This window comes from Ambystoma mexicanum, chromosome 7p (genome assembly GCF_040938575.1).
Source record: "Ambystoma mexicanum isolate Mex_15411 chromosome 7p, UKY_AmexF1_1, whole genome shotgun sequence".
In the NCBI taxonomy this organism is placed as follows: domain Eukaryota; kingdom Metazoa; phylum Chordata; class Amphibia; order Caudata; family Ambystomatidae; genus Ambystoma; species Ambystoma mexicanum.
In genome coordinates this window covers 867,367,283-867,391,750 of record NC_090939.1, presented here as the reverse complement: position 1 = coordinate 867,391,750, position 24,468 = coordinate 867,367,283, and the positions used below count along the sequence as shown (strand labels likewise).

Sequence of the window (24,468 nt, the reverse complement as noted above, 5' to 3'; positions counted from 1 at the left end):
TTAGCGCACTATATTGCATAGTTGTGAAAAAGCTTCTGAGTGTTAACTCCATTAACCATGAGTGCGGATATGTGCGTTCTTGGACAGGGCACATGTGTTTGCAAAATAAAATATCGTTGTTTTCACTCGTCATTTCATTCTTCCAAGTTCGGTCAGTTGGGATAATATCAATGCCTGTTTTAGGCACCGCTTAGAAGCTGCTTGCTAGGCGCTGTAAGTGGCATGCTCATTTCATCATGCGGTTTCCTCGAGCGTGTACAATTCTTCTAGCGGCCAAGAGCCACTGTAGAAGGTGTAAGGTGCGGGTGAGATTGCAGAACAGGTTTAGCTCGGTAAATCGGGGTTATTGCCTAACCCCTGCAGGTTTCCCCTCAACTGAATGTCAAACCCGCTGCCTTCTTTACGGCACGGGGTTAATGATGGCATCAATTCCATTTCATTTCCATGTATTCCCCGAGCGGGAGACGGGCATTGTCTCTAGGTGCTGCATCCCAGTGGGTAGCATACGGTCAAACCCACTCTGCCCTCTATTGACTAAAGCAGTTCCCATTAGGGTACATCGCTCAGACGGGAACCCCAAACCTTCGAAGGCCGTTGTTACATTTAATATTGAAAGGGTAGCTATTGGGTGCTCTAATTCTGCACTCGTCGTTTGCCCAGCCATTTGCCCAAGTCTATAAGTCTCGGGAGGATAGCTCGGGGGCAACGGGCTCGCCTTTGGAAGCAAGACGTCACTGAGCACCACACGTTCGATCCCTGGATCCGCGCTTAGAAACCTCTGGGTATTAAGCGCGTTATAAATAACCCTTCAAATCCGACACGTTCTTCAACGACCAGCGACCACCATTCTTAAAAGTTACATTGCACAAGAGACTGTATTCATTGGCCGACGCTTTCATTAGATTGGTCATTGGTTCTGTAAGATGGGTCACTGGATGTTCCTTTCACTGACTCGCTTTCTACCTCTGCCCATTCCTCAGTTCTTTTTTTTCTGCTCGCTGTCTTTCATCTCCATCCTTTCGCACTTACCTGCTCTATGCGTTCCCCGCCTGCTCATTCTCGTGTATTTTCTACTTCTATGCACCCCCCTCCCGATCCCCCGCCTTCCTCTGATAAATGATGAAGATTGTGCATTTGATATGAGGGACCCCCGGAGTAGAGCCCGCCACCCTCCCGCCTCCAGACCTCTGGGAGCAGAGGCAGCCTCCCCCAGCGCCCGCCGCGGCCACCTCGGCCCCCTCTCTGGCGGACGGCGCATGCGCGCTGGGCCGCTGGGAGCTGTCCAAGTGCTGAAATCCAGAGGTTGGCGAACGCGCCTCCGCGCTCCTCCATTCCGCCACTGCGAGGGAACGAGCTTTCACTCCTCACGCACCCAAACATTCCCCAGGAGCATCCAGCGGCCGGAATGCCGACATTCTCATTCATCTGAAGCAAAGTAACAGCGCAGCGTGGCTTAGTTTATTCGTCTGGATCGCTAGTTGCTCGCCATGTGGTGACGGTGGACTGTGCAAGCCCGTTCACCGAAGGAGCGCCTGCGGTTGTTCCCCGTCGGGCGATGAGCAGCCTGGGTCTGACATGACCATGCGTCGGAGGAGCGCCACTTTCGGTCCCCTGCCCCCGGCCCGCCAGAGCCCGCGTCTCGCCTCTCTGCTGGATGTCGAGGACAAGAAGAGCAGCCGCTGGTCGAGCCCGCTGCCCGAGCCCTCGCTGTGCCTGTGAGAGCCCCGCCGCCTCGGCTTTCCCCCCGGAGCCGCTTCTGGAACATTTCACCGGCCATCACGGAAAACAGGAGGAATGAACCGGCAGCTGGTTAACATTTTGACAGCCTTGTGTGCCTTTTTCTGGGAGACAAACCATTTCAGGTAGGCGCTCGCCTGGCAGACCGCACTTTCACACCGCGTACGGTAGAACACAGCGCTCTGCCCAGTGCCCATCGCATGCTTCAAATATGCCTTCTGCGCTGAAATGGCAGATCTGTTCCTTGGCAACAGACAAAAAAACTCTGAAGTTTCTGAAACTGATTTGCTGTCAAGCAGATGCAGGATTTGAAAGGCGCGTAACCCGAATATACAGTCCTAGCGGTAGGCTACTGAATATTGTGTCCCTTTTTCTCCTGCCTTATGTTGGGATCTTAACCTATTAGTTTTTGTCTAAGGAAAAGAATCCGCGATCTAGAGCATGCCCAGGGCAAACATGGGGGTTCAGAGACCCCTAGAGCTGTACACAGCACTCCGACCTTCCCAATATGCTCCCTGGAACGAATGCCTCTCTTTTAGAGGGAAGAGGCATGGAACCTCAAAGGGCCTGTTCAGTCCGCGTGCACCGAGTAATCCTTGTGACCATGGTTTCTATATATAAGAATAACGTGTGCACCAACGCTAGCATGTGAGTTTTGGACTGCACATCGGAAGAGGGCCGTTACAACACATTTCCGAAAGACACTATCTTGGCCTCTCTGACAGGCAAAGCGCTTCGACGCCATAACCCATGGCAGGAGGCGCTACACAAATACAAAATAACATATTTCCACACAACTCATGTTCACTCATACTACCCTGCATTTGAAGGTAATCTAACATTCATTACAGCCGCAATACCGACTCTGTCCCCACTAAGAACAGAGCCCACATTCAAGCCTGTGTCTCTGTGGCTTCTAACAACTCGGCTGTACTCTTTAAAATCTGCAAGGAGCTGGCCAACCCTGCGGCAGTCTCCACCTCTCCCCTTGCCTCCCAGGCTCTCTGCAATGGCCTTGCCTCTCACTTTATCTCAAAAACCCAGGACATCCTGTCCACCATCCCCTCCCCTGCCTCTCCTATTCCCTCTCAGTCTGTGCTTGCAGACCCCCATTCACCCCCCCCCCCACATCCTTCTCTTCCTTTCCTATTTTCTCCCCGGATGAGGTCGCTAGACAAGTCCGATCTATGAAAGCCTTGTCAAAACAGGTTCCTCTAAAACCATCAAGGACCACATTGACACCCTCGCTCCGGCCCTTGCCGATTTCTGTCAACCACTCATTTGCCTCAGGATCCTTCCCCTCCCCTCTGTGCATCCTCTTCTCAAGAAACCCACAGCTGACTCTTCCTGTCCGGCTATCGCACAATTTCCATTACCCGCTTTCTGGGCAAACTCCTGGAAAAGCTGGCCATCTCTCAGCTTAACCTTCATTCAGATTCTGTTGGCTGTCTCCATGATCACCAGTCTGGATTCAGAGCTGCCAGCAGCACGGAAACTGCTCTCCTGAACATCTGTGAAGATCTGCTCTCCAACCTGAACTATAACATTCCCTCTGTCCTCGCCCTTCTTGATCTCTCTTCTGCCTTCAACACTGTCAACCACACCATCCTGCTCAACCGTCCCCGTGACAACCTGGGTATCACTGATCAGGCTCTGCCCTGGCTGACCTCCTTCTTCTCCGATCGGCCCTTCCACGTCCAACTGGCGTCCTTCCTATAATCTATCTTCCTCTCTACCTGTCGGGTTCCCCAGGGGTCTAACCTCTCACCCTGGCTTTTTAACCAATACCTGGCAACTCTTGCCCACTGCATTGACATTTTCTGCTCAAACTTCCAGTGCTATGCTGACGACACTCAACTCATTTTCAGGCTGCCCTCGGCCACCTCCTCTCCCTCTCTGATCTCTGACTGCCTATCTGCCATTCAAGATTGGTGTGCCGCCAATGATCTTTGTCTGAATGCCAGCAAGACTGAGATCCTCCTCATCGGCACACCATGTCCATCCTTTTCCCTCACTCTCTGGCTGACCTCAATTGGCCCCCTCCGACCCCTACCTGTGAGGCTAAGAACCTCGGGGTCATCTTTGCCTCCACACTTTCCATATCTCTGAGGTCTCTAAAAAGTCAAACTTCCTACTGTACCTCCTCAGAGGTACTCTGCCTTTCCTCTCCTTCCCTTAGAAGCTCACTGTCTCCCAAGGTCTGGTCCTCTCTAGGTTCGACTATAGTAACAACCCTTTTCTAAATATACCTGCCTCTACTCTCCGCCCTCTGCAACTTATCCAGAACAGGACTGCAAGACTTGTCCTTGGACTCAAGCCCTGGGATCGTATCTCTCCAGCCCTGAAATCTCTCCATTGGCTCCCAGTGGAGGCAAGGATTAAATACCGGGTACCGGGTCTGGGTTCCAGGAACAGGGAATTACCTGGCCATGCCGACTTTGGCGGGCCCGGTAATTCCCATTCTTGGGACCCGGACCTGGTACATCCCCTTTCCCATTTGAGCCCCCATTCCCAATGGGTGAGGATGCTAACGAGCCCGTCATTAACAGGCCCGTTGTTAGCATACCGGTCTGCTAGCGGGTCGCGCTAAGGATGCCTGGTCTGACCAGGAGTTCCAGAGCGGGACCTGCTGCAGTCCTCGTAATAGGGCGGCCCCGAATGAACAGTGCCGGTCCCTTACCGGCACCGTTCATTCCGCGGCCGCCTACCTCCTAATGAGGCCCAATGTCACTGGGCCTAGTAAGATCGTTGTTATTTTGTGTTCTCCCTTGTTCCCCTCCCTTGCCTAGTCACGCTCTGATACACTTGTGTACGAGCACGATACAAATAAAATATCATATCATATCATTCTCTCTAAAATAAACCCCAATATTTTCAAACATTACCTATAGTTAGTATCGGCCTCTTGAACCCCCATGGATATAAAATCCCAGACCCTTCGTCCCCCCACTACAGCTCGCTCTGTTATTGTTTTCCATTAGTACATGAAGTTTACACCACGTGAAGAAGTTCTAATGCGATGCATCGCTTGTAATGAAATCGGGTCCTGTGCATTTAAAACCCAATCGCAGAAATGTTTAGATGCACGAGTCTCCCAGCAATGAGTGATTAATTATTACTTAGAAGCCTCCTTCCCCCTTGAGAGCAACACGCTTAAACCATCTGATCTTCTGTACAGCTGAGGAGTGAGAGTGAGGAGCAGATGCAGAAACAGACGCGCGCACACGCTCGCGAGTGCAGGCCACGTGAAGGGATACAATGACATGTGGATATAATGCAAAGAGGGTAAAAGAGAGGAGGAAAGAGAAAGGAAGGAAGGAAGGAAGGAAGGAAGGAAGGAAGGAAGGAAGGAAGGAAGGAAGGAAGGGAGGGAGGAAGGGAGGGAGGGAGGGAGGGAGGGAGGGAGGGAGGGAGGGAGGGAGGGAGGGAGGGAGGGAGGGAGGGAGGGAGGGAGGGAGGGAGGGAGGGAGGGAGGGAGGGAGGGAGGGAGGGAGGGAGGGAGGGAGGGAGGAAGGAAGGAAGGAAGGAGGGAGGGGGGAAGGAAGGAAGGAAGGTTGGTTGGTTATATGAGAGAGTGGCCAAAGTCGGACAGGGACAGTAAATAGACCTGAATCTGAAAAACAGGCATGTCAATTTGGGGAATCATTCTGGGGAAATGGTCCATTTTGAAGCTCATAGGGTCATTGAAATCGCTCAAGCACGACGACATGCAGAATACATAATGTTTTCATACTTGTCTGATTTGGCCCACAAAAAAGACCCACACTGACCTTTCAGGTCACATCATGGGCCATCAGTTCCCTGTTAGCCTGTCCTCATCTGAGAGGTAGACATTTAAAACGAGATGTCCAAGGCCATAGAGGCACAGGGGTAGAGTGCGAGGCAACGAGTGGGAGAGCAGTACGGAGTATGGTGCAGAAATGGGAGAGAGAGGGGTGAGGGAGGCACAGGAAGAGAAACAAAGAGAAGGGGAAAAGAGAGAAGAGAGGGAGAGATATAGGGAGATACAGATGAATAAAATAGAGAGAGAGAATTCAGAAGGAGAGAAAACAAGAGACTCGTAGAATGACATGGAGAGACATTAGAGAAATAGAGAGGGGGAGAGAGAGAGAGAGAGAGAGAGAGAGAGAACTAGGCAGAAGGGGGATGAGCGGGCCAGTGAGTCACACATTGGGGAAGTGACCCCAGTTTGAACTGCTCCAGCACTGGCTCGGCCCGCATAAGGCAGGCGGCCTGAGAAGTGCATTCCCATGGGAAGCAAAGGGGGAAGTGACGTGAAAGTGGGCAGGGACCGAGGGCCCGGAGAGAAGCAGGGCCGTGTACTTCACTTTTCACACCCGCCCAACCTGTCCCTCCAGGCTGATCTTTGAGTGCAGCCTCACAGGGAAGACTAGAGAGGAGGAGGGGCTTCTTCAGAACCAACACATGTGCAGACCAATCGAGTGAGTGAAGTGCATCCAAGGGGCACATTTCGACTTCCGCTGGCTGTTCTGCTCGCGGGGTGCTTGACGCAATTCTCCTTTCTGGGTGACACCTTCACTAGGCGCCAGAGAGTTGGGACATTTCCTATCTGGGACTTCACTAGAGGGCATTGAACACAGTGCACCCACTCTCCATTACCCCATCATCACGTCCCCTCCCACACACAATACACACCACCAAACACTTGCACCTGCTGTTTAAGGGAACGTTCAGTGCAGTGCACTGAAAGGCCACGTTTCAACTTCTTCCTACACTTTTGTTTTAAAACGAAACCATTCCGGAACTGTTTCTTTTTAAAATAAAAGTATAGGAGCTGTACAAGATAATTTAAAAAAGTAGAGGAGCAGCGCTCCTGACCGCTCCCGCCCACGTCGACCACTGATGAACATGCCTTTCCGATGAAGAATGACTTGAAGTTAACCAATGCCGCTTCCCCCCCAAACCCCATCCTCCCCCACACACTCTTCCTACAGTTCAACACTACTCTTAAAAAGCCCCTCAATCCCCAGCCTCTGGCCCAGCTTCTTTCAATGACACATATTTTATTTATTTATTTAGTTGGTCCGAGTTATACAGGCGCCACCGACAAGAAGGGTCGTTTCCACTTCATGGTCCGTGCAAAAGGGCACGTGACACAGAAATCATACGTACTACAACGCACAACATAGGGGGAAACATCGTTACAGCTGAAGGGAAAACGAGGGATCCGTGACCCGCTTAAAGCAGCTCATCACAGTGGTTGGAGGTAGCTTCCTGGCTGCTGAAAAGTGCCCTCTCTATGCGAGGTATGTGAGCACGTGCTGGTGTCGCAGCTCTTAGCGTGACTCTACATGTCTGCACAGGTATCCCTAGAAACATTTGGCAGAAAAGCTTCCCTTGTCACAGCGCAGTCTGCCCTGCTAGCCACGCCAACAGACCCCCAAACTTACGCACAGTACAGCTAGCACTTTGCGGCCCTCAGCTGTTCCCTAGACATTTGTGATCACCTGGAACCGGCACCTGAGCGGGTTAGCTTACGCACTCCTGGTTTTGGCTCACCGCGTGTAGTTAGGACTGTAAGTAGCACAACTAAGACCTTTTCAGTACAGTACAACTTTATTTTGACATAAAAATATTACAAAAGCAACAACAGCATCAGTTCACAACGTAAAAGAAACTTGAGTAAAACAAGAACTAAATATACAAATTGACCAATGAACTGAGTTTCCTACTCAGCCCTTTAAGGTAGGTTAACAATACCTTAGAGATAGATGGAGGATGTAGAGGTTACTCAGACATCAATAATAGACACAACTCAGGTAGTTGGCAAAAGGTACTGTTTTAATCTCAATTATCTAACACAGGGAGTACAACAGACATCAACAGACATCCCTCATGATCTCTCTCTCGAGACTCCTCAAAGCATTTAGAAAAAACATCCATTTTTATAGTAAATATTCGTCATTGATGATGTTTAACCTGCATATTACTAAGGTCATCCCACGTGGCAAACTACAAAAACCTAGTGGCAAATATGATAGGCTCTACAAGGATCCTCTAAGTACACGTGATAGGTCTCTTAACATCAGGTGGGGCAACTAAGCCCTTTTCCAAAATGTGTCACCATAAACGTCACTAAATACACGCTGTCTAATTGGTTATACAACTATAGGATTCTTAATTACGCAGTCCTCTATCATTGGGTACACTCTAACCTCCATCAGTGCTCTCTCAACTTATGTTGGCACTAAGCAGGCGTCACATCCAGGTGCAGATGAGCTAGTCTTAACCATAGCTTCCCACCAATTAACATCCCTTCATCATCACCTTAGTGGTCTACTGTCAATTATGTCTTTTGAACTCGCCTTGAACATGTTCTTTGCTCTGGGAAATTCAGGGGAGTGAAGGCACATTCTGCCCTCGTGCATATGTGTGACCCCAATGCTCGTCCAACTTCTTCTCCCCACGTGACTAGAGACCACAAAATCAAGCCTTTCAGTGTATTAAAATACTATTCTTTAATAGACGTCTGACATCTTCTTGTTTTTGCCCATGCCTTCTGAACAGAATCTTAATTCTTTCTCACAATTTGTATCCAATGTCAGCTCACTCCAGTCTAATATGGCCTTGGCTTCTTGGCTCATCCAGTTTCACCTTTCCGAGTTTTCTCCTGTAATTCACTTGTTTTCTGACTGTGACACATGAAAACTTAATCTTCTTTCTTTTGATTAGCACTGCCATTATTCGTAATGGGAGCACCCATCCTTTACTGACTTCAGTATAACTATGTGTATATATCTGTTGGCGAATGCCGCAATCTATTCACTAAAAAGTTAGCCATTTAAGAATACTTTGTCTTCTTGCGTGTCTTTGCAAGTATACACGTGTTAAAATAACTTGATCTCACCCTTATGTCTGCAGCATAAGTTTCTTCATCTTGATCCCAAGATGTCCTCAGTCTTGACACTTTCTTGATGCCTAATAGATTAGTCTGCATTCTTTAGGTTTCTGCATTTCTTCTCTATTCGTCAGCCTTACTCTGCTATGACGTCACTACTGATGGCATCATTTACCATTCTTCGTCATTCATTTTCTCTGTTTCTTCATGGATTTCATTCAAACGACTATCATATTGTCGCCTATACTGGTATGGTTTGCTTAATGGGAATCTTGCCTCCCAGATTCTTCTAGATATCAGTACTTTTACTGGCACTGCTCGAGTTTCACACTCTGGTATCCAACATATAGGTGCTGCAGGTTAGATAATTGAGGTGGGGTTACTTAGCTTCTTCTCTTCACTCCCCCCTCTGGGCGATTTATTGACCACTCTCCATCCAGTTTTCATCTCCAAACATCCTTTTCTGAAGAAATGCTTCTTTGGGACCCATATTTGTATGACTCCGTTTAGGTATCCAGCTGATTTCACATGCTCATCCTTGTTCCAATTCATGAGCATGCATTGCCCCCTTTGACTGCAATAGATCCATCTTCCCGCATACTTATTATGGTTCTTAGGAGACAGGAATTTTGTTCCCTCAAGTGCATGGATGCTAGCCTTCACAAAGTCTCTTATCTCTTCATCAATTAGACCTTTGGCTTTCCATCCTTCTTCAACATCAATCGTAATTTTCATTCCCACAGCTTTCTTTGCTGTCTTTTCGCATTGTGTGATTATTATCTTTATCACACAGAATCCTAGCAACACCAACACGATCAGAGCTCCAAGGAACTTGAACATGTCTGCCATCCATTGTGAAACCCATAAAAATAGTGATCAAAACCAGCTGTCATCAGCAATGCCTTCTACTTCATCTGTCATTTGGACATGTAAGTTTGTCAGCACCTGTATGGCCTCAGTCAAGATGCCATTTTCATCATCATAAGAAGGTGTGAATGTGCAGCATGATTCTCCAATTTATGCACAAACACCTCCATCTATACCTGTGATCATGTCCAAGACATATCTATTCTGAAGAGTCTTCAGTCTTATAGCTTTCAGCTCCTCCTTGATAGCATTGAATACCTTAATAGTTGTGTTGATCGTCTGTAGCAATTTCCATCTGGTTATTTGTAAACATTTCGTATTTGCTGCAGCCTGAATTCATGGCATGAAAATCATCATAAATATGGACGAAGTCTGGCTGAACAATCTGTGTTCATATGGAATGGAGTCAAAAGCCTCTATTGACTTGGCTGAGAAATAGTTCTCCCTCTTTTTTCTTTTTATCAGCTTCACAAATCTCCTCTTCCTCAGGTAAGCATCTGCTTTTGGGAAATTGTCAATGTTCAAATCACTCTTAGGAATTACCAATGCTGGAACATGAACATTCACCAAGTTTCATATTCCTCCCTAATCTTCAGGCAATTTCATATATGCTCTGGCTCCACAGGTTCAATAGTGATCCATGATCAATGCCGTTCCAGTTTTCATTCCTGGCACATCAAAGATTCATCCACAATTTTGATTTTCTCCAACTTTTCTTGTGCCATTATTTCTGAAGCACAGCTCTGAACTTTCCAAAGGCAGTATCTGCAAATGTCCTCCTTTGTCTTCAACTCAGGTTAGTAGCTTAGCAAGTCTTTGACACAATGGTTTGCATCCATTCTGCACTATGTCAATAGTTGGTTGATAACAACCAATGACCACCCAGGCTCTGCAAATAACCACTCCCTCTTCCCATCCATCTGGAGATAAGACCGATCCCCAAATCTGCACCTGGCCTCTGTTCTTCTATCTATGAGTTTCTTCTGCAGATTTCCCTGAAACCTCCAGTTTCCATGTTTGTTTCTCATCTGATTTCTGCTCCTTTCACTCCAGATTGTCCATATCTGATCACAATGTTCTTCATCTGTGCTTTATTTCTTGTCTTTGAGTCTTGCACATACTCATCTTCATCTGGATCTGTCCATTCTGTAGCCCATTTGAGGTGGGCATCTCGACCCATGAACTGACCTCTTGTTCTGCAGAGTGCTACGTGTAATAGGCAGTGTGCTGTCTGGGCATCTATTTCGATAGCTATGAATATTTTGGACTTCCCCATACTCTAGGGCAGGAGTGCACATACAAAGCATTCCTCCCTTTGACGTACTTCTTCCCACTTCTTTCATATGCTGGTACCAAAGATTATTCCCCAAGTATGCTGTACTGTCCATGTAATCATTTAACTCATGATCATTCTTCTTAATATGTCTCTTGTCCCTCATCTTTCTTTTATGAGCCTCTGTAATCTTATCAGTGAGTGTGCCAACATAGCGTTTTCTTACTGGATCGATCATAGAAACATTCATCAGTGGACTAAATGTATTTATTTACATGTGCTACCTGTGTGGGAGCAAGTTCTCGAAGCCTTTGTTTATGTTGAAGCCATTTCTTGGCAGCAGCATGAGAGGGCCATAGAGCGTCTCCTATAATCTCCATACGTGACCTTTCTTCACCAGGTGACTCAGGTTTATCTATCATAGAGCTAGGTTTTGCATGTACCTTTATTGTAGGCAAAATAACCTTGGGTTTTGGCTGCCTAGTAGTTGCCACATTTGTACCCTTCTTTTTCATAGGAGGATGCACAGGAATTATTACCTCATGAGTCTCAACATAAATTGCAGTTCGAATTGTAAGTGAAAGCAATACCACTATGAATATTATGCAAACATATATGACACACATATAAAGAGGTTTTACAGCCATGATAAAATTGATATTAGTACTTTTCATATTATATTTTAATGGAAGGAAAAAAGAAAACCTTTGGATGGAGCAACATCATGCACTATTCAGGCAATATTTGAATTCTTTCAATAAGTTCTTTAAGCAATCAGCTGATCCTAGAATGATTAACAGAGTTCCTGATGTATAGAAAAAAATCATCCTTTCTCCAGATAAAATTTGAATGTCTGTCCAACGAGAAATAGAAGACTACAGCAAGCAGGCTCTGGATCTCCTCTTCAGAAAGTCTCCTTCAGTATGTCCTTAGTTCATTTCGGTTGTCTGGCACCAGTTCAATAATATACACCAATTGCCAGTCGATACCTATAATCTGTTTTAGACCAGATGACATGAAGAATTCTCTTTCAGCATGAAGTAAAAAGTTCTTTGATTGGTGAACTCCTCTGATTTCTCTTCTCTTTATTGATTATAGATCAGTCCTCAGGGTTCTCTCGGAATACTAATTTACGTTATGTATAATGTCTCTCAATATTGGATTGAGCTCTGCATTATTTCTCGGGTCACATAGAAATTATCTTACATCTGTATGTCTCCCTACAAGAGTTGGACATTCTTCGATCAGGTAGTAAAATACAAGACTAAAAAGTCTGTGTGCATTATCTGGTGACAAGGGCATCTGTGTTTCCCCCACTGTGCTCAGGAAGTTGAAGAATATCTTCATTGATAACTATAAGCAATCATCTCACAACTGGACGATTCTTAGGATCTCGCAGGAAAATAGGAATGCTAGTAGTTCTCCCCACAATCGTAGGGTTTGCGCGCAATATGAACTCATGAAATGCAAGAATGACATGTCAGATGTTGTAATTGGGCTCTACCATAGGTACCTCCAAAGAGAAAGTCAGTAAGAAATGAATCGGGATACTGCTCTCTTTTCCAAATGTCAAACAAAAAATCCAAATCTGGCATATTCTTCTGTTTGTTCAAGGCTTATGGGTGCCTCAGTTCAATGTGAATAAGCTTTTGTGGCTCCAGAACCAAAAATGTTCTTTCACCCCCTTTCAATGACCTAAGGGAGTGTCTTTGAAACAAGCCACACACAGTTCGAATGAACTCTTTGCCTTTCCGCAACCACTTCTGCGTCCTTCTTCCTCGTTATAGACCTACTCTCCACGTGCTGTGGTTCTTCCCCGATGCTTTTCTGCGACGCTTGCTTCCGATAGTCACTTCTGTTGCTTGCTTCTGATGCTTGCTTCCGATAGTCACTTCTGTTGCTTGCTTCTGATGCTTGCTTCTGTGGCTTGCTTCTGATGCTTGCTTCTGTTGCTTGCTTCTGATGCTTGCTTCTGATGCTTGCTTCTGATGCTTGCTTCTGATGCTTGCTTCTGATGCTTGCTTCTGATGCTTGCTTCTGTTGCTTGCTTCTGATGCTTGCTTCTGATGCTTGCTTCTGATAGGGTGTGGGTGCTGTGGATTCTTCCGCCTGGATCTTTTCATTTGCCAAGAATGTCTTAAGCATGTTTGCACCGTGACTGCAGACGAGACAATGTCCTATACTTTAAAGGGGCTACTGGAACGAATGTGCCACCTTTCCTTTTGACAAGTCTGCGAACTTTAAGACCTGATTTCCGGGAAGAAATTTGGAAATACAAAGCTCTGCATTTTGAGTTGTTGTAACATATCCTTCTGTGTTCGGCTCTGTCCCACACCCTTGTTGCTTGAGTGGAACTGAAATGACAGAGATATTTGAAGCAATACACGTAAGAAGACACACATATCTCCTTTCGTAGAAATTCTACCTTTTGCTGGGCATCATTTCTAATTCTATGTGGAGGTGTGAGAATTATCCTCATTCGCCTCCTTGTCACTCTTGTGTACACTAAGATAATCTTCTTAGACCTATCAGTTTTCTTAAAGCATGTAAGCCAGTGATGGAGCATGCAATCATCCTTCCTTTTGGATCTGTTCATGTTCTCTATTCTTTCATTTAAACAAGCTATTAAGTCTTCTTATAGGGGACGTTTTTCCCCGCATATAAAGGTTTGCATGAACCAAAAGTTCTAAAAATGCTACCACCAAAGGTTTGAACACCAAAAGTTCTAACCTTTGGTGGTAGCATTGAAAAAACATTTTTTAAAAAATGGGTGCTGCGGGGGTGTCCCCCGCATCGCCCGCTCACTATACTTTATTGTATAGTGAGCGGGGGCTACGGGGACACCCCCGCAGCTTTCCATTACAAAAAAAAAGAAAAGAAAAGGACCCTGCTGCGCCAGTTCCCGATCACAGAAGTGAAAGGGAACTGGTGCTGCAGGAACCAGCGTGAAGATGAAGGTAAGTGGGGTTTGTTTATGTTGGGGATGTGGGTGGGGGTGTGCTGAGGGTGTGGGTGGGGGTGTGTAATGGGTGTGTTGTGTGTGGGTGTCAGAATGCATGTTTGTTCGCATGAGAAAGGTGCAAACTTTTGGTAGTTCGCACCTTTCTCATGCGAACGATTCACCCGCGGTACGTTCAGCCGCGGGCAAATCACTCGGATTCTTCTTACAGATCTTATTAGTCTGCTGATAATCTGTCTATACACCTTGTGCTTTTACTTTACACAACAATCTTATATATCCTTATGATTATATATCCAAACCTGTATCCAACTACTTCACTGGATCATTAAGTCTCAGTAGAATCCCTTAATCGTGCATAACGTGTGCCCAATAATCATCTTTCTACTCACAAAACATTTTACTATACAAAATGCAACTTATTCTACTATATGCAAAGCCAAACCACTCTTTCTCATTCATTGTGGTAAGGTTTTTTCCTAAGGACGTGCACAGGGTAGTGTAGCTATTACAATGCCATCCTTCATAAGTTTACAGGCTTCATTCTTTTACTGTTACTGTTTTGTCCCAATGCTGTCTTAAAGAAGACCCTCTCTGCGTCCATAGGACTTTCTTATCTTGAGGCGGTTCTCCTTAACATTTTATTAATTACAGCCTAAACATCCTTAACACAATGCTTTCACCATAATCACAATCGTCATACTTCCATCCATTTTTAAACATTCCAACTACTCAATGCACCTCAATCATACACACCATTTCTATTCTCTTCCCTTACTTAATTTAATTTCCATGTGAATTTAAATCTACCTGTTTAATATAAACTGCATTTTGTATAACTGCAGTGATCTCTGCACGTTGTAGTTTTTTCAGCTGTCTGTTAAATAATACTGCATGACGCATTAAAGAGCTGCCATCGTTAAAGTGGCCCTTTCCCTTCCCAATGTGCTATCCTTGCGTGCATCGTTGACAACACAAAGGCAGAGTAATCGTACACTGTTACTTCCTGGTCTGAATAACTTCTTGAGCGCGACAATCCGCACCCCTGCTTCTGCATCTTGTGCCGAACAGTGAGACGATAGTCATACACTTGTTAGTATTGCAAAACTCTCCATTGACCGTATTATACCCCAGCGGATCCTCTATTCTAACTTATTACTTGATTTCTCAAAAGTTCTTTGCTTTATAAAGAGTTCCTCAATTATCAAATAATTTCCTTTTAGCCTTGGGGAGATTGTCATAGAACTCGTCATAGTTCAGCCAATCATGCGCCTGCGTACCCTTTGTCAGTGGTTTCAATACAAATAAGGCATGGTGTGTTACTCTATACCCAAACTTTGCAGTTGCTATATTCAATGCAACTACCCCATGGCCGAAGCTTTCCAGATTACCAGCATTTGCTAAGGCTCTTCCCTTATGGCGGATAATACTTCTTTGTTAATTATTATCATAAAGCCTTCTATTTGCTACCCTAACAGCCTGTCTTAATGACAAAGGCAATAGCCGTCAACGTCTATTCATACTAAACATAACCTTAAAGTGCCAACATTTTGTTTTTTCTTTAAAATATACAAATAATAACACGCACCCTTGCAATAAAACATTTTTAATTCTACCAATGCTCCTCATAAACTCATTCTTTTTCCATATACCATAAAACATTCATTCTCATTTAACTAATATATTCTTAATACACCCATTCCATGTCTTTATACATTAAAAAATAAGCTCATCAACTTGGAGTCTATCCATTAATCTTAAATCTTACTACAACATATATAAAATAAAGAACATCACCCAAACATATCTCTTTAGCTATAAACATGTTAAATCTGTGTTTTCATAAATGACTACTGCGTCTGCGGTTTTACTACACTCTCAGCGCTTGTCTGCTGCACCTTCTGATTCTGGACAACTCGTCTTTAATCCTACTGCTAATATGCAGGTGAATTTCTCTAATCCCCTTTCCATAATCATTCTGGAAGTTCCTACCTTGAAAGTCTCCTTAGCATAAATATTTATAAAAATCGCAAAGCTCATATTTTGTTACCTACCGGTTTCTGCCCGTGGTAGAGACAATAATCCTGCATTGCCTTCTACCTGGCAATGGCTTTAAACTGCTCATATTCAATGTCATCTCCCCCCTATGACTGTTGGACTGCCTATTCTAAGGTCAATTTAGCCACGTTACCAAGGTGGACGCCCGAATATAGGGAGGTCTAAATCCGACCGTTTCACTTTTCTCAATTCCTTTAAAGCTTTCTTTAAGGCTACATGGTTACCCGTCTCCTCATAACTGTGTTTCCTCTTCTCTTTTGTCATATTCTATTCTCATCCTGTACAATCCTTCTGTTTAATCATTTCTATTCAGAGTCCGTCTCATTAAAAAAACAACTCTTTGGGTCCTATACTGCATGAGGCTTTCCTCATGACATATAACTGCGTATTGTGACTCAATCATTTTTCTCTACCCTTCTCCTGTGGGGCTTCCTTCTGCCTTGTATCATAATATACTTTTATCATTCTCGTACAATGCTTTTTTAGTCTGCCTCTATTTCCAAATCTATTCTAAATAGATCTATTATCAACTCATGTGTCGACAAGAGCTTCTTTCAAACCTTCTCTTCTTGTCGCTACTGGTTTTTTAAGTTTCTCATTACTTCTTTTTCCAGACGATCAGTGTCGCATACTCCCGTGTCCTCAATGCTCTTACCATTGAGTCTGTGCAACTTCAACCATCCTTAATTGGCTCTGTCTGTGTGCTAACCCATCAGTTATCACTTCTCCCCTTATCACATCTCTCCTTGTCCCTTAGGATTTTTTAGAGATCTCATCTCCCTTAGTATATTTCCTCCGGACCCTTCGTTGCTCCCTTGCACAGGCAACTCGTGTGCCAAGGTGCTATATCTTCTTACTGTCTTGGGTTCCCATAATGGGTACAGTCCTTTATCTGTGTTACTATTGCCGTCTGTTTCAGGCTCGGTGGGTGGATCTAAAGGCTCCTCACCCCCCTCTTGTGCATACATTTAACAGTATGATTGCTAAGAGGTGACTCAGCTTCTCCTCCGGATCTATATTTATGAAGAGCGCCAACTCGATAGCCGCTCGTCTAACTTTTTTGTTGCACATGCGTCATGCAAACATGTCGTCACACATTGCGAAACTGCCTTTAACAGCAATACCTCTTGCCGCTGTGATACGCTTGTTCATTTCCGATTCTTCCCTTTATTCCTTATCATCTTTTCCAAGCTTAGGTGTATGTGCTTGCAGCAATGTATAAGCGGAGTAATATTCTCCATTTTTGATACGTCACTCTTTGACTGTCTATACTCCTCATTTACTCTTTGCAAAATTACTTATTCAATGAAAAACAACACAATATGAGCTTGCACCATCGTCGCAGATTCTAAACCCTTTGTTTGTCACATTTTTTACTTTAATCTGCTAAAAAAAATCATGAATATCATTTATTTTGCAAAATACACACTTAGCTCCTCGAACTCTCACATTGTCCTTTTTACATCTATCAACTTAATTCATCTTTTCATCATCTTTACGCAATCACATAAAACAAACAAACAGACAAACAGACATACTCGGCCGGCCACGTGTAATCTGTCTTCTCTTCATAAGACTTACTCTCAACCCGTAAAATACTCTGTACAGAGTGTGAATAGACCTCATTAAGTTAGTCTTTAACCCAACACATCTCCTACTGCTTCCCCTAAGGGACTTTAGGCTCTGTTCCTTCTATTACACTCTTTAAAGTGTAGGCACTGGTTATATCTAAACACGGCTCCTCATCGCAAGACTCAAAATTGCTCCGCTCCCCTTCAAGCTAATTTCTCACTTATTTTAAATGCTCATCGTTTCGCAAGTTACATTAGCATCATCCCTACCTCCCTCCATTACATATTATCCCCTTATCATTCTTTTTAACCACTGCACATTCATTCTTTTGCTACCTGTCTCAATTTTTACTCACCATTCGTGATTTTTCTTTTTGACTTCCGACTCTGTGGATCGCACGCCCCCTCCAGCCTTCCATTCGTTCAGCTTCCTGTAGATGCTGGGAGGGGTTTTGATAGAACCTTGGGAACCCGTTTTACCCTGGCTTGTACAAGCCTGACTCACTTAAAAATACGCTATCTGTAGGGAGCTTCACGCCCTTTCAACCGAAAGGCAGAGGTTGTGTGATATTTTTGGGACCTCAAAAGCTTACTTATCTCGATGGGTATTTTATCTAACTATCAACTCTCTGCTACCACGTGAATCGTGTTTCCTACTCAGCCCTTTAAGATAGATTAGCAATACATTAGAGATAGATGGAGGATGTAGAGGCTACTCAGACATCAATAATAGACACAACTCAGGTAGTTGGCAAAAGGTACTGTTTTAATCTAAAACAGGGAGTACAACGGACATCTACAGACATCCCTCATGATCTCTCTCGAGACTTCTCAAAGCATTTAGAATAAAATGTACATTTTGTACATTTTGTACATTTTGTACAATGTAAATTGATGACATTTAACCTGCGTAATACTAACATCATCCTACGTGGTAAACTACAAAAACCTAGTGGCAGATATGATAGGCTCAACAAGGATCCTCTAAGTATACAATCTATACTCGCTTAGGGCAGTGGAATTATGTGATAGGTCCCTTAACATCAGGTGAGGCAACTAAGCCCTTCCGCCAAAATGTGTCACCATAAACGTCACTAAATACACAACGTCTAATTGGTTATACAACTATAGGATCCTTAATTACGCAGTCCTTTATCTTTGGGTACACCCTAACCTCTGTCAGTGCTCTCTCAACCTATGTTGGCACTAAGCAGCGTCACATCCAGGTGCAGATGAGCTAGTCTTAACCATAGCTTCCCACCAATTAACATCCATTCATCATCACCTTAGTGGTCTACTGTCAATTATGACTTTTGAACTCGGCCTTGAACATGTTCTTTGCTCCGGGAAATTCAGGGGAGTGAAGGCACATTCTGCCCTTGTGCGTAGGTGTAACCACCATGCTCGTCCAACTTCTTCTCCACACGTAACTCGAGACCACAAAATCAAGCCTTTCAGTGTATTAAAATACTATTCTTTAATAGACCTCTGACGTCTTCTTGTTTTTGTCCATGCCTTCTGAACAGAAGCTTAATTCTTTCTCATGATTTGTAACCATTGTCAGCTCACTCCAGTCTGATATGGCCTTGGCTTCTTGGCTCATCCAGTTTCACCTTTCCGAGTTTTCACCTGTAATTCACTTGTTTTCTGACTGCGACAAATGAAAACTTAATCTTCTTTCTTTCGATTACCACTGCCATTATTCTTAATGGGAGCACCCATTCTTTACTGACTTCAGTATACATATATGTATATATCTGTTGGTGCATGCCACAATCTATTGACTATAAAGCTAGCCTTTTAAGAATACTTCATCTCCTTGCGTTTCTTTGCATGTATACACATGTTAAAATAACTTGATCTCTCCCTCATGTCTGCAGCATAAGTTTCTTCATCTTGATCCCATCATGTCCTCAGTCTTGACACGTTATTGATGCCTTATAGATTAGTCTGCATTCTTTAGGTTGCTGCATTTCTTCTCTATTTGTCAACATTACTCTGCTATGATGTCACGATGTTCCTTCAGGGATTTCATTCAAACGACCATCATATTGTCTCGTATACTGGTATGGTTTTCTTAATGGGAACCTTGCCTCCCAGATTCTTCTAGGTATCGGTACTTTTACTGGTACTGCTCGAGTTTCACACTCTGGTATCCAAAATATAGGTGCTGCAGGTGAGGGTATTTAGCTCCTTCTCTACACCAATAGCTTGAGTGCATAAGCATGACACAATTTACAGAAACACCCATGATTATAAAATAAGTCTTAGAAAAAACAACAAGATCGTATCAGAACAGCAAATGTTAACTGCACCAGGAGTCCTAGTCTTATCAAAAAGATGAAGCGTGCCAAAGGTGGTATGGGCCAGAACTCCACGCGCCTTTGCCGATAAATCAAGCTGTTAAAAGACTCTCTGGGGTGCAACGCGCCGGTATTAAAAGCTCCTCCACAGGGTATTTGACACCAGTAGACCAGCGGAGTAATGACCTATTTAAGATGGCTACCTTGATTCTTATGCAGCAAAGATTTAGGAACATGCTCATTTCTCCTCTGTTTGACCCCGCCATGTAGGAATAGGACTGCCATGCTCCGCCATGGGCCTGGAATGCTACCCCATTCCGCTCTTCTCATTTTGGCTCTTGCGGTTCATGTATGTTATCACCTCATCTTGTTTTTCACTGCACTGTTACATATATGTTTCTCTGGCAGGTTGAAGTGGTACCCTGTGAGTTCACACATTTAGAATCACAAAATAAAATAAGTAAATAAATACACACACACACACACATTTCTATATAACTGTCTGTAGATAGCTATGTGTGCACAATCTTATACGTGTGTACATACATGTGTGTGTTTTGGTCTACATGTGGGTAGCCAAACTTAACTATAACCACAGTCACTATAACAGACTGTTGTCATCTGTATTGAATACAGAATATTCACCACAGGGTCTGCAAACTGAGGCTCTCGAGATGTTCTGGACTTCAACGCCCATGAGCTCTCACCATCGCATATTATGTCTAGGACTATTGGGAGTTGTGGTCCAAACCATATGGAGACCCAAAGTTTGCAGACCACTAGGGCATAAGCACACCTGAAAGGCTATGTTGATGGCTCCCAGTTTCAGTTGCATGGGCACTACTTTCATCAGGCCTCATTGCTTGATGAAAATAGACCCTCAAGGTGACTAATTGGCCTCTCTATCACAGGTTGCTCTTTTCTTTCCCCATTGCCCAAATGGAGATTTGGATATGTGACTGGGCACGCTCGGCCGCGCATAGGCGGGTGGGTGGAAGCTGGATGCCGAGCATAAACTCTGGCCCTTGCTTCCTCTAGGGCGGCATTCTGCAAAGAACATGATTCCAGGTCTGGCAAGTCCCCCCCGCAGACCATGTCTCCTTCAGACTTTTTGGATAAACTGATGGGAAGGACATCAGGATACGATGCAAGAATAAGGCCCAATTTCAAAGGTAAGCTCTGCTCCATTATAAGTCCAATGCTAAATCAAGAGATGATTGCCTGGGGATGGGCGGCGGTGGGAAGCGAGCCCGGAGGTGGTGTCCTGCTTGGGAGATTGCACCGCATCCCTTCACCCCCTGCACTAAATCCATCTTCTATTAGCTGCTGTACCCTCTTATTGCAAAATCAATAGCCACGCTGCAAAAAGCGTTTACGGAGACCTTTGCTATATATACATGAGAAGAACTCCACCCAGTTGTGGAAGCGGGGCTGTGCAGGTTTACAGAGCATTTCACCTCCGGGCCATGGATTCCAACACTGGCCAGGTAGCTGTGATGGACACATTGTATCCCCTCCCTGGTGGCATGTTCCGTGGTGCATCCTAAATAAGATGGCAGCCTCTACCCATTTGTCAGCTTGGCCCACTTGGCCAACGCATCGCGTATTTATAGACAGGTTGCAATCTCAGAAGGCAGGTCACGTGTTTAAGGGGAATGTTAATTTCCATTATTTTCTTTCTATAGAACATGAATGTGGCGGAGATATTGTACGTTGCAGAAGAGTTCCAATATCACGTACAGCTAGAAGGTGGAAATTGAGGTGTTTTTAGAGGGGGGCTAAGGGGGCTTTAGCCCCAGGTTTTTGGGTTGTAGCCCTGTTTAGAAGCTCAGGGGCTACAATTAAAAGGCTAGCTAGCCCCAAGTCCTGACAGTCCCGAAATTAGTGTAGCCCCGCATCTTTTGCAGACCTAGCAACACCACTGGTAGATCCGGTTCCATGTGTTAATATACTGGCAAAAATATCACCATGCAAAAATATCACCATATTTTTGCGGCGATATTAAGGCATGGTACCTGCAGGGGACAACCTTGCAACCTCTGCATTATTTTTAAAGGAGCTGGGGACACCCCTGCATCCCCCGCTGCCAAAAACCCCAAAAATTATCCCCACAAAAAATATCGCCTACGGCCGTTCTAGATGACCATATACATGGCGATATTTTTGGTGGGGAGAATGTGTAGTGATACCGTAGATCCCACCTGTGACTTGCAATGTCTGTTTCTTATATACCAGGGGATATTTCATTTCTTTTGGTCAACTCCACCCCCCTTTTCCATACTTGAGGCGATGGTTCCCTGGATGGAAGGGATCTCCCCAGTCAGAGGGGATATCTGGTCTATGATATGATATGACATGATATTATATGATATGGCATTTATAACGCGCCTATACACAAGTGTTTCAAGGCGTGATGAGACAAGGAGGGGGGAACAGAGGGAGGACAGAGACAGCGATTCTACTAGGCCCGGTATCATTCAGATCGCTCAAGTGCAGGGAAACTTAAAACTGTTTGAAAAAGTAATAAGCATTGTGGAACCAACCTCTGCCATCCATTGAAATAGTGTAATGTAGTTCAGGTTGTTTGCACTCATAGCTTCATTGTGTTTGGCCCTCTGGTGTTATTCTGGGCCTAAAGCCTGCAAAAGGGGCCTGTACCCAGAACCGGCTCCCACCAGGCACTCCATTTCATAATGGAGGTCCTGATCTGGAGCCGTAAAGTGCACACGTTGAGTGCCCTGCTATTTTCACAAGTGCAGGCTGCACCCTCTTTACAGCCATTGATGGGGACCCTCTTAATTCCAGAGGACCCCAGGGGCGGCCGGACAGTGTACAGCACACCTTTGGTGATATGATATTTTATTTATAGTGCGCCTATACACAAGTGTTTCAAGGCGCGACAAGGCAGGGGAGGGGACCGAGTGGGGACAACACAACGATCTTACTAGGCCCAGTGACATCGAGATCGCGCAAGTGCAGGGGAGAGGAAAGGGGGGAAAAGTGCTGGGTGGTCTGCAATTTGCCCTCTTTGGAGGAGTAGTCCCTCTGACCCATGATATGTGATGACACAAGCATGGCTAAGCAATCCTAAAGTAAGTTGCAAATACTTCAGCAGGAGGCATGCACAAGTAAGTATGCTTTGCACCGAGGAAGCAGGACAGACGAATGTTGACTGTGCGCGAAGTACACTTCATGGAGTCCTACATGAAACAGTACAGAATGTATAAATATGATTGCATGTTTTATGTGTTTTTGTGCTCTCGGATGGAATGAAATGGATGATAAATTTAGTTAAACCGAATGAATGAATTATGAACGGTATATCTGATTAATTGAATGAATGTATTACTTTGACAACTTCATTGCTAGTTTTCTTTTACATTGTATTATGTGTAAGTGTTATGTTAAAACTGTATCACATTAAATAAAATAAATAAATAAATATAATTTCACAGATATGTGGACAAATGACTTTGTGCTGCACTTAAAATGAAATAGCTGCAGTTCCAAGCCATGCTTGATGCCAACAGTCAATACTGGATTTTCAATCAAGCGGCATTTTTCATTCTGATACTTGAAAACATGTTTTCTTGCTTAATAACTGTGGGTTTACAGTTCCCGCGTTCAAATGCTGTTTGGTGAAAAGTCAGACATGGCTGAAGTTGCAAAATGACATGGGGCCACTTGACAGCAGTGCAGAAGCTGCTTTTGGTGCCATGAGGGGCACAAGAGAGCCCGAAGCGCTAGTAGCTTTGCTGGGCAATCCTTTCAGTGGAAGGGTGTTCTTATTTCCCCTGAATTGCTCGGAGTGAGTGACCAGGCATAGCAAGGCAGCCCAATGAAAGGGAATTTGGGGTGTTTTCTCCCCAAGAAGATTTTTAAAATAATGGGTTGAAATGGTGCTTTTTTAAGCAACATTTTTTAGACGCATTCGGTAAAATACATACTGGCAACATTCAGATCTGTATGTTAACGTGACAAAATGCAACAGATGCCAATTTGGCAACAGTGCCCTGTATCTTTTTAGAACATTTTCATGATGTCTGTGCCTGCCCGGAGTATATGCCAGAATTGCCACTGTGAAACAGACATTCATGGTTTCTGTGATAAGAATGTATGCCACTTTGCCAATGTAAAACACGTTCATGATGCCATATACATATAATACATGCCAACATTACCACTGTAAAAATGTATGACATTTACAGCTTAAAATGACATTTCATACATTCACTTGGGTTATTTTGTGGAGGCTTTGAAAGAGAGGGGGTGCATGTGTTAAGGAAGGTATTCTTTCCACATTTGAAGCGCCTACGACATAGCATACCAACATATAGCTATCCTCTCCCTGCTCGCTTCCTCACCCTGTGTTCTTCTTCACACTGCTCACCAACTGAGCTGCATGTTGCAAAACTAAAGTTCAATCTCTATGGTGGCTAGTGGCTACATTGCCAGTTGTGACCCACAGAGATAGGCGGTCTAATTCCAGCTTTCCCAATTATTTAAAGAGGCTGAATTAGGGAAATCCCTTACAGAGGCCTGGAAACCCAGGCCTCTGTATGCATCCATGTATACTCTTGGTTCAGAGCAGTTGTGGGTGTGCGATTAACCCGCGTAGGCCGTGCCTCGACATGCCCAGAATGTGCCTTGTTCTTGCCCACTACTTTGAGCTCTGCATAGACCCAACCCACACTCTGCGCGGAGTCTCATGCAATGCGCCCGACTGCGAGGAGGGATGCGCAGCACCTGTGCGAAGGCCCCACAGTGTACGGATTTTTTCTGCAAAGTTGATTCCATGAATCGGGGAAGGGGGGTTTTGCGCACTGAATGGCCTGCAAAGT

General features: G+C 44.7%; 1 protein-coding gene across 6 annotated transcripts in view; it reads left to right on the top strand.

Annotated features, from left to right (window-relative positions):
* The first annotated feature begins 1,180 nt into the window (after positions 1 to 1,180).
* Positions 1,181 to 24,468, top strand: part of GLRA2 (glycine receptor alpha 2) — a 979,311-nt gene continuing 956,023 nt past the window's right edge. The window contains exons 1-2 of one of the 6 annotated variants that reach the window (XM_069637069.1): positions 1,181 to 1,862; positions 20,666 to 20,799. In XM_069637069.1, coding sequence (XP_069493170.1) covers positions 1,795 to 1,862; positions 20,666 to 20,799 — 202 coding nt within the window. In that variant the 5' untranslated portion in view covers positions 1,181 to 1,794. Of the gene's footprint in view, positions 1,863 to 20,665; positions 20,800 to 24,468 lie in introns of those variants that run through there. The other 5 variants (XM_069637070.1, XM_069637072.1, XM_069637071.1 and 2 more) reach the window with 5 other exon arrangements.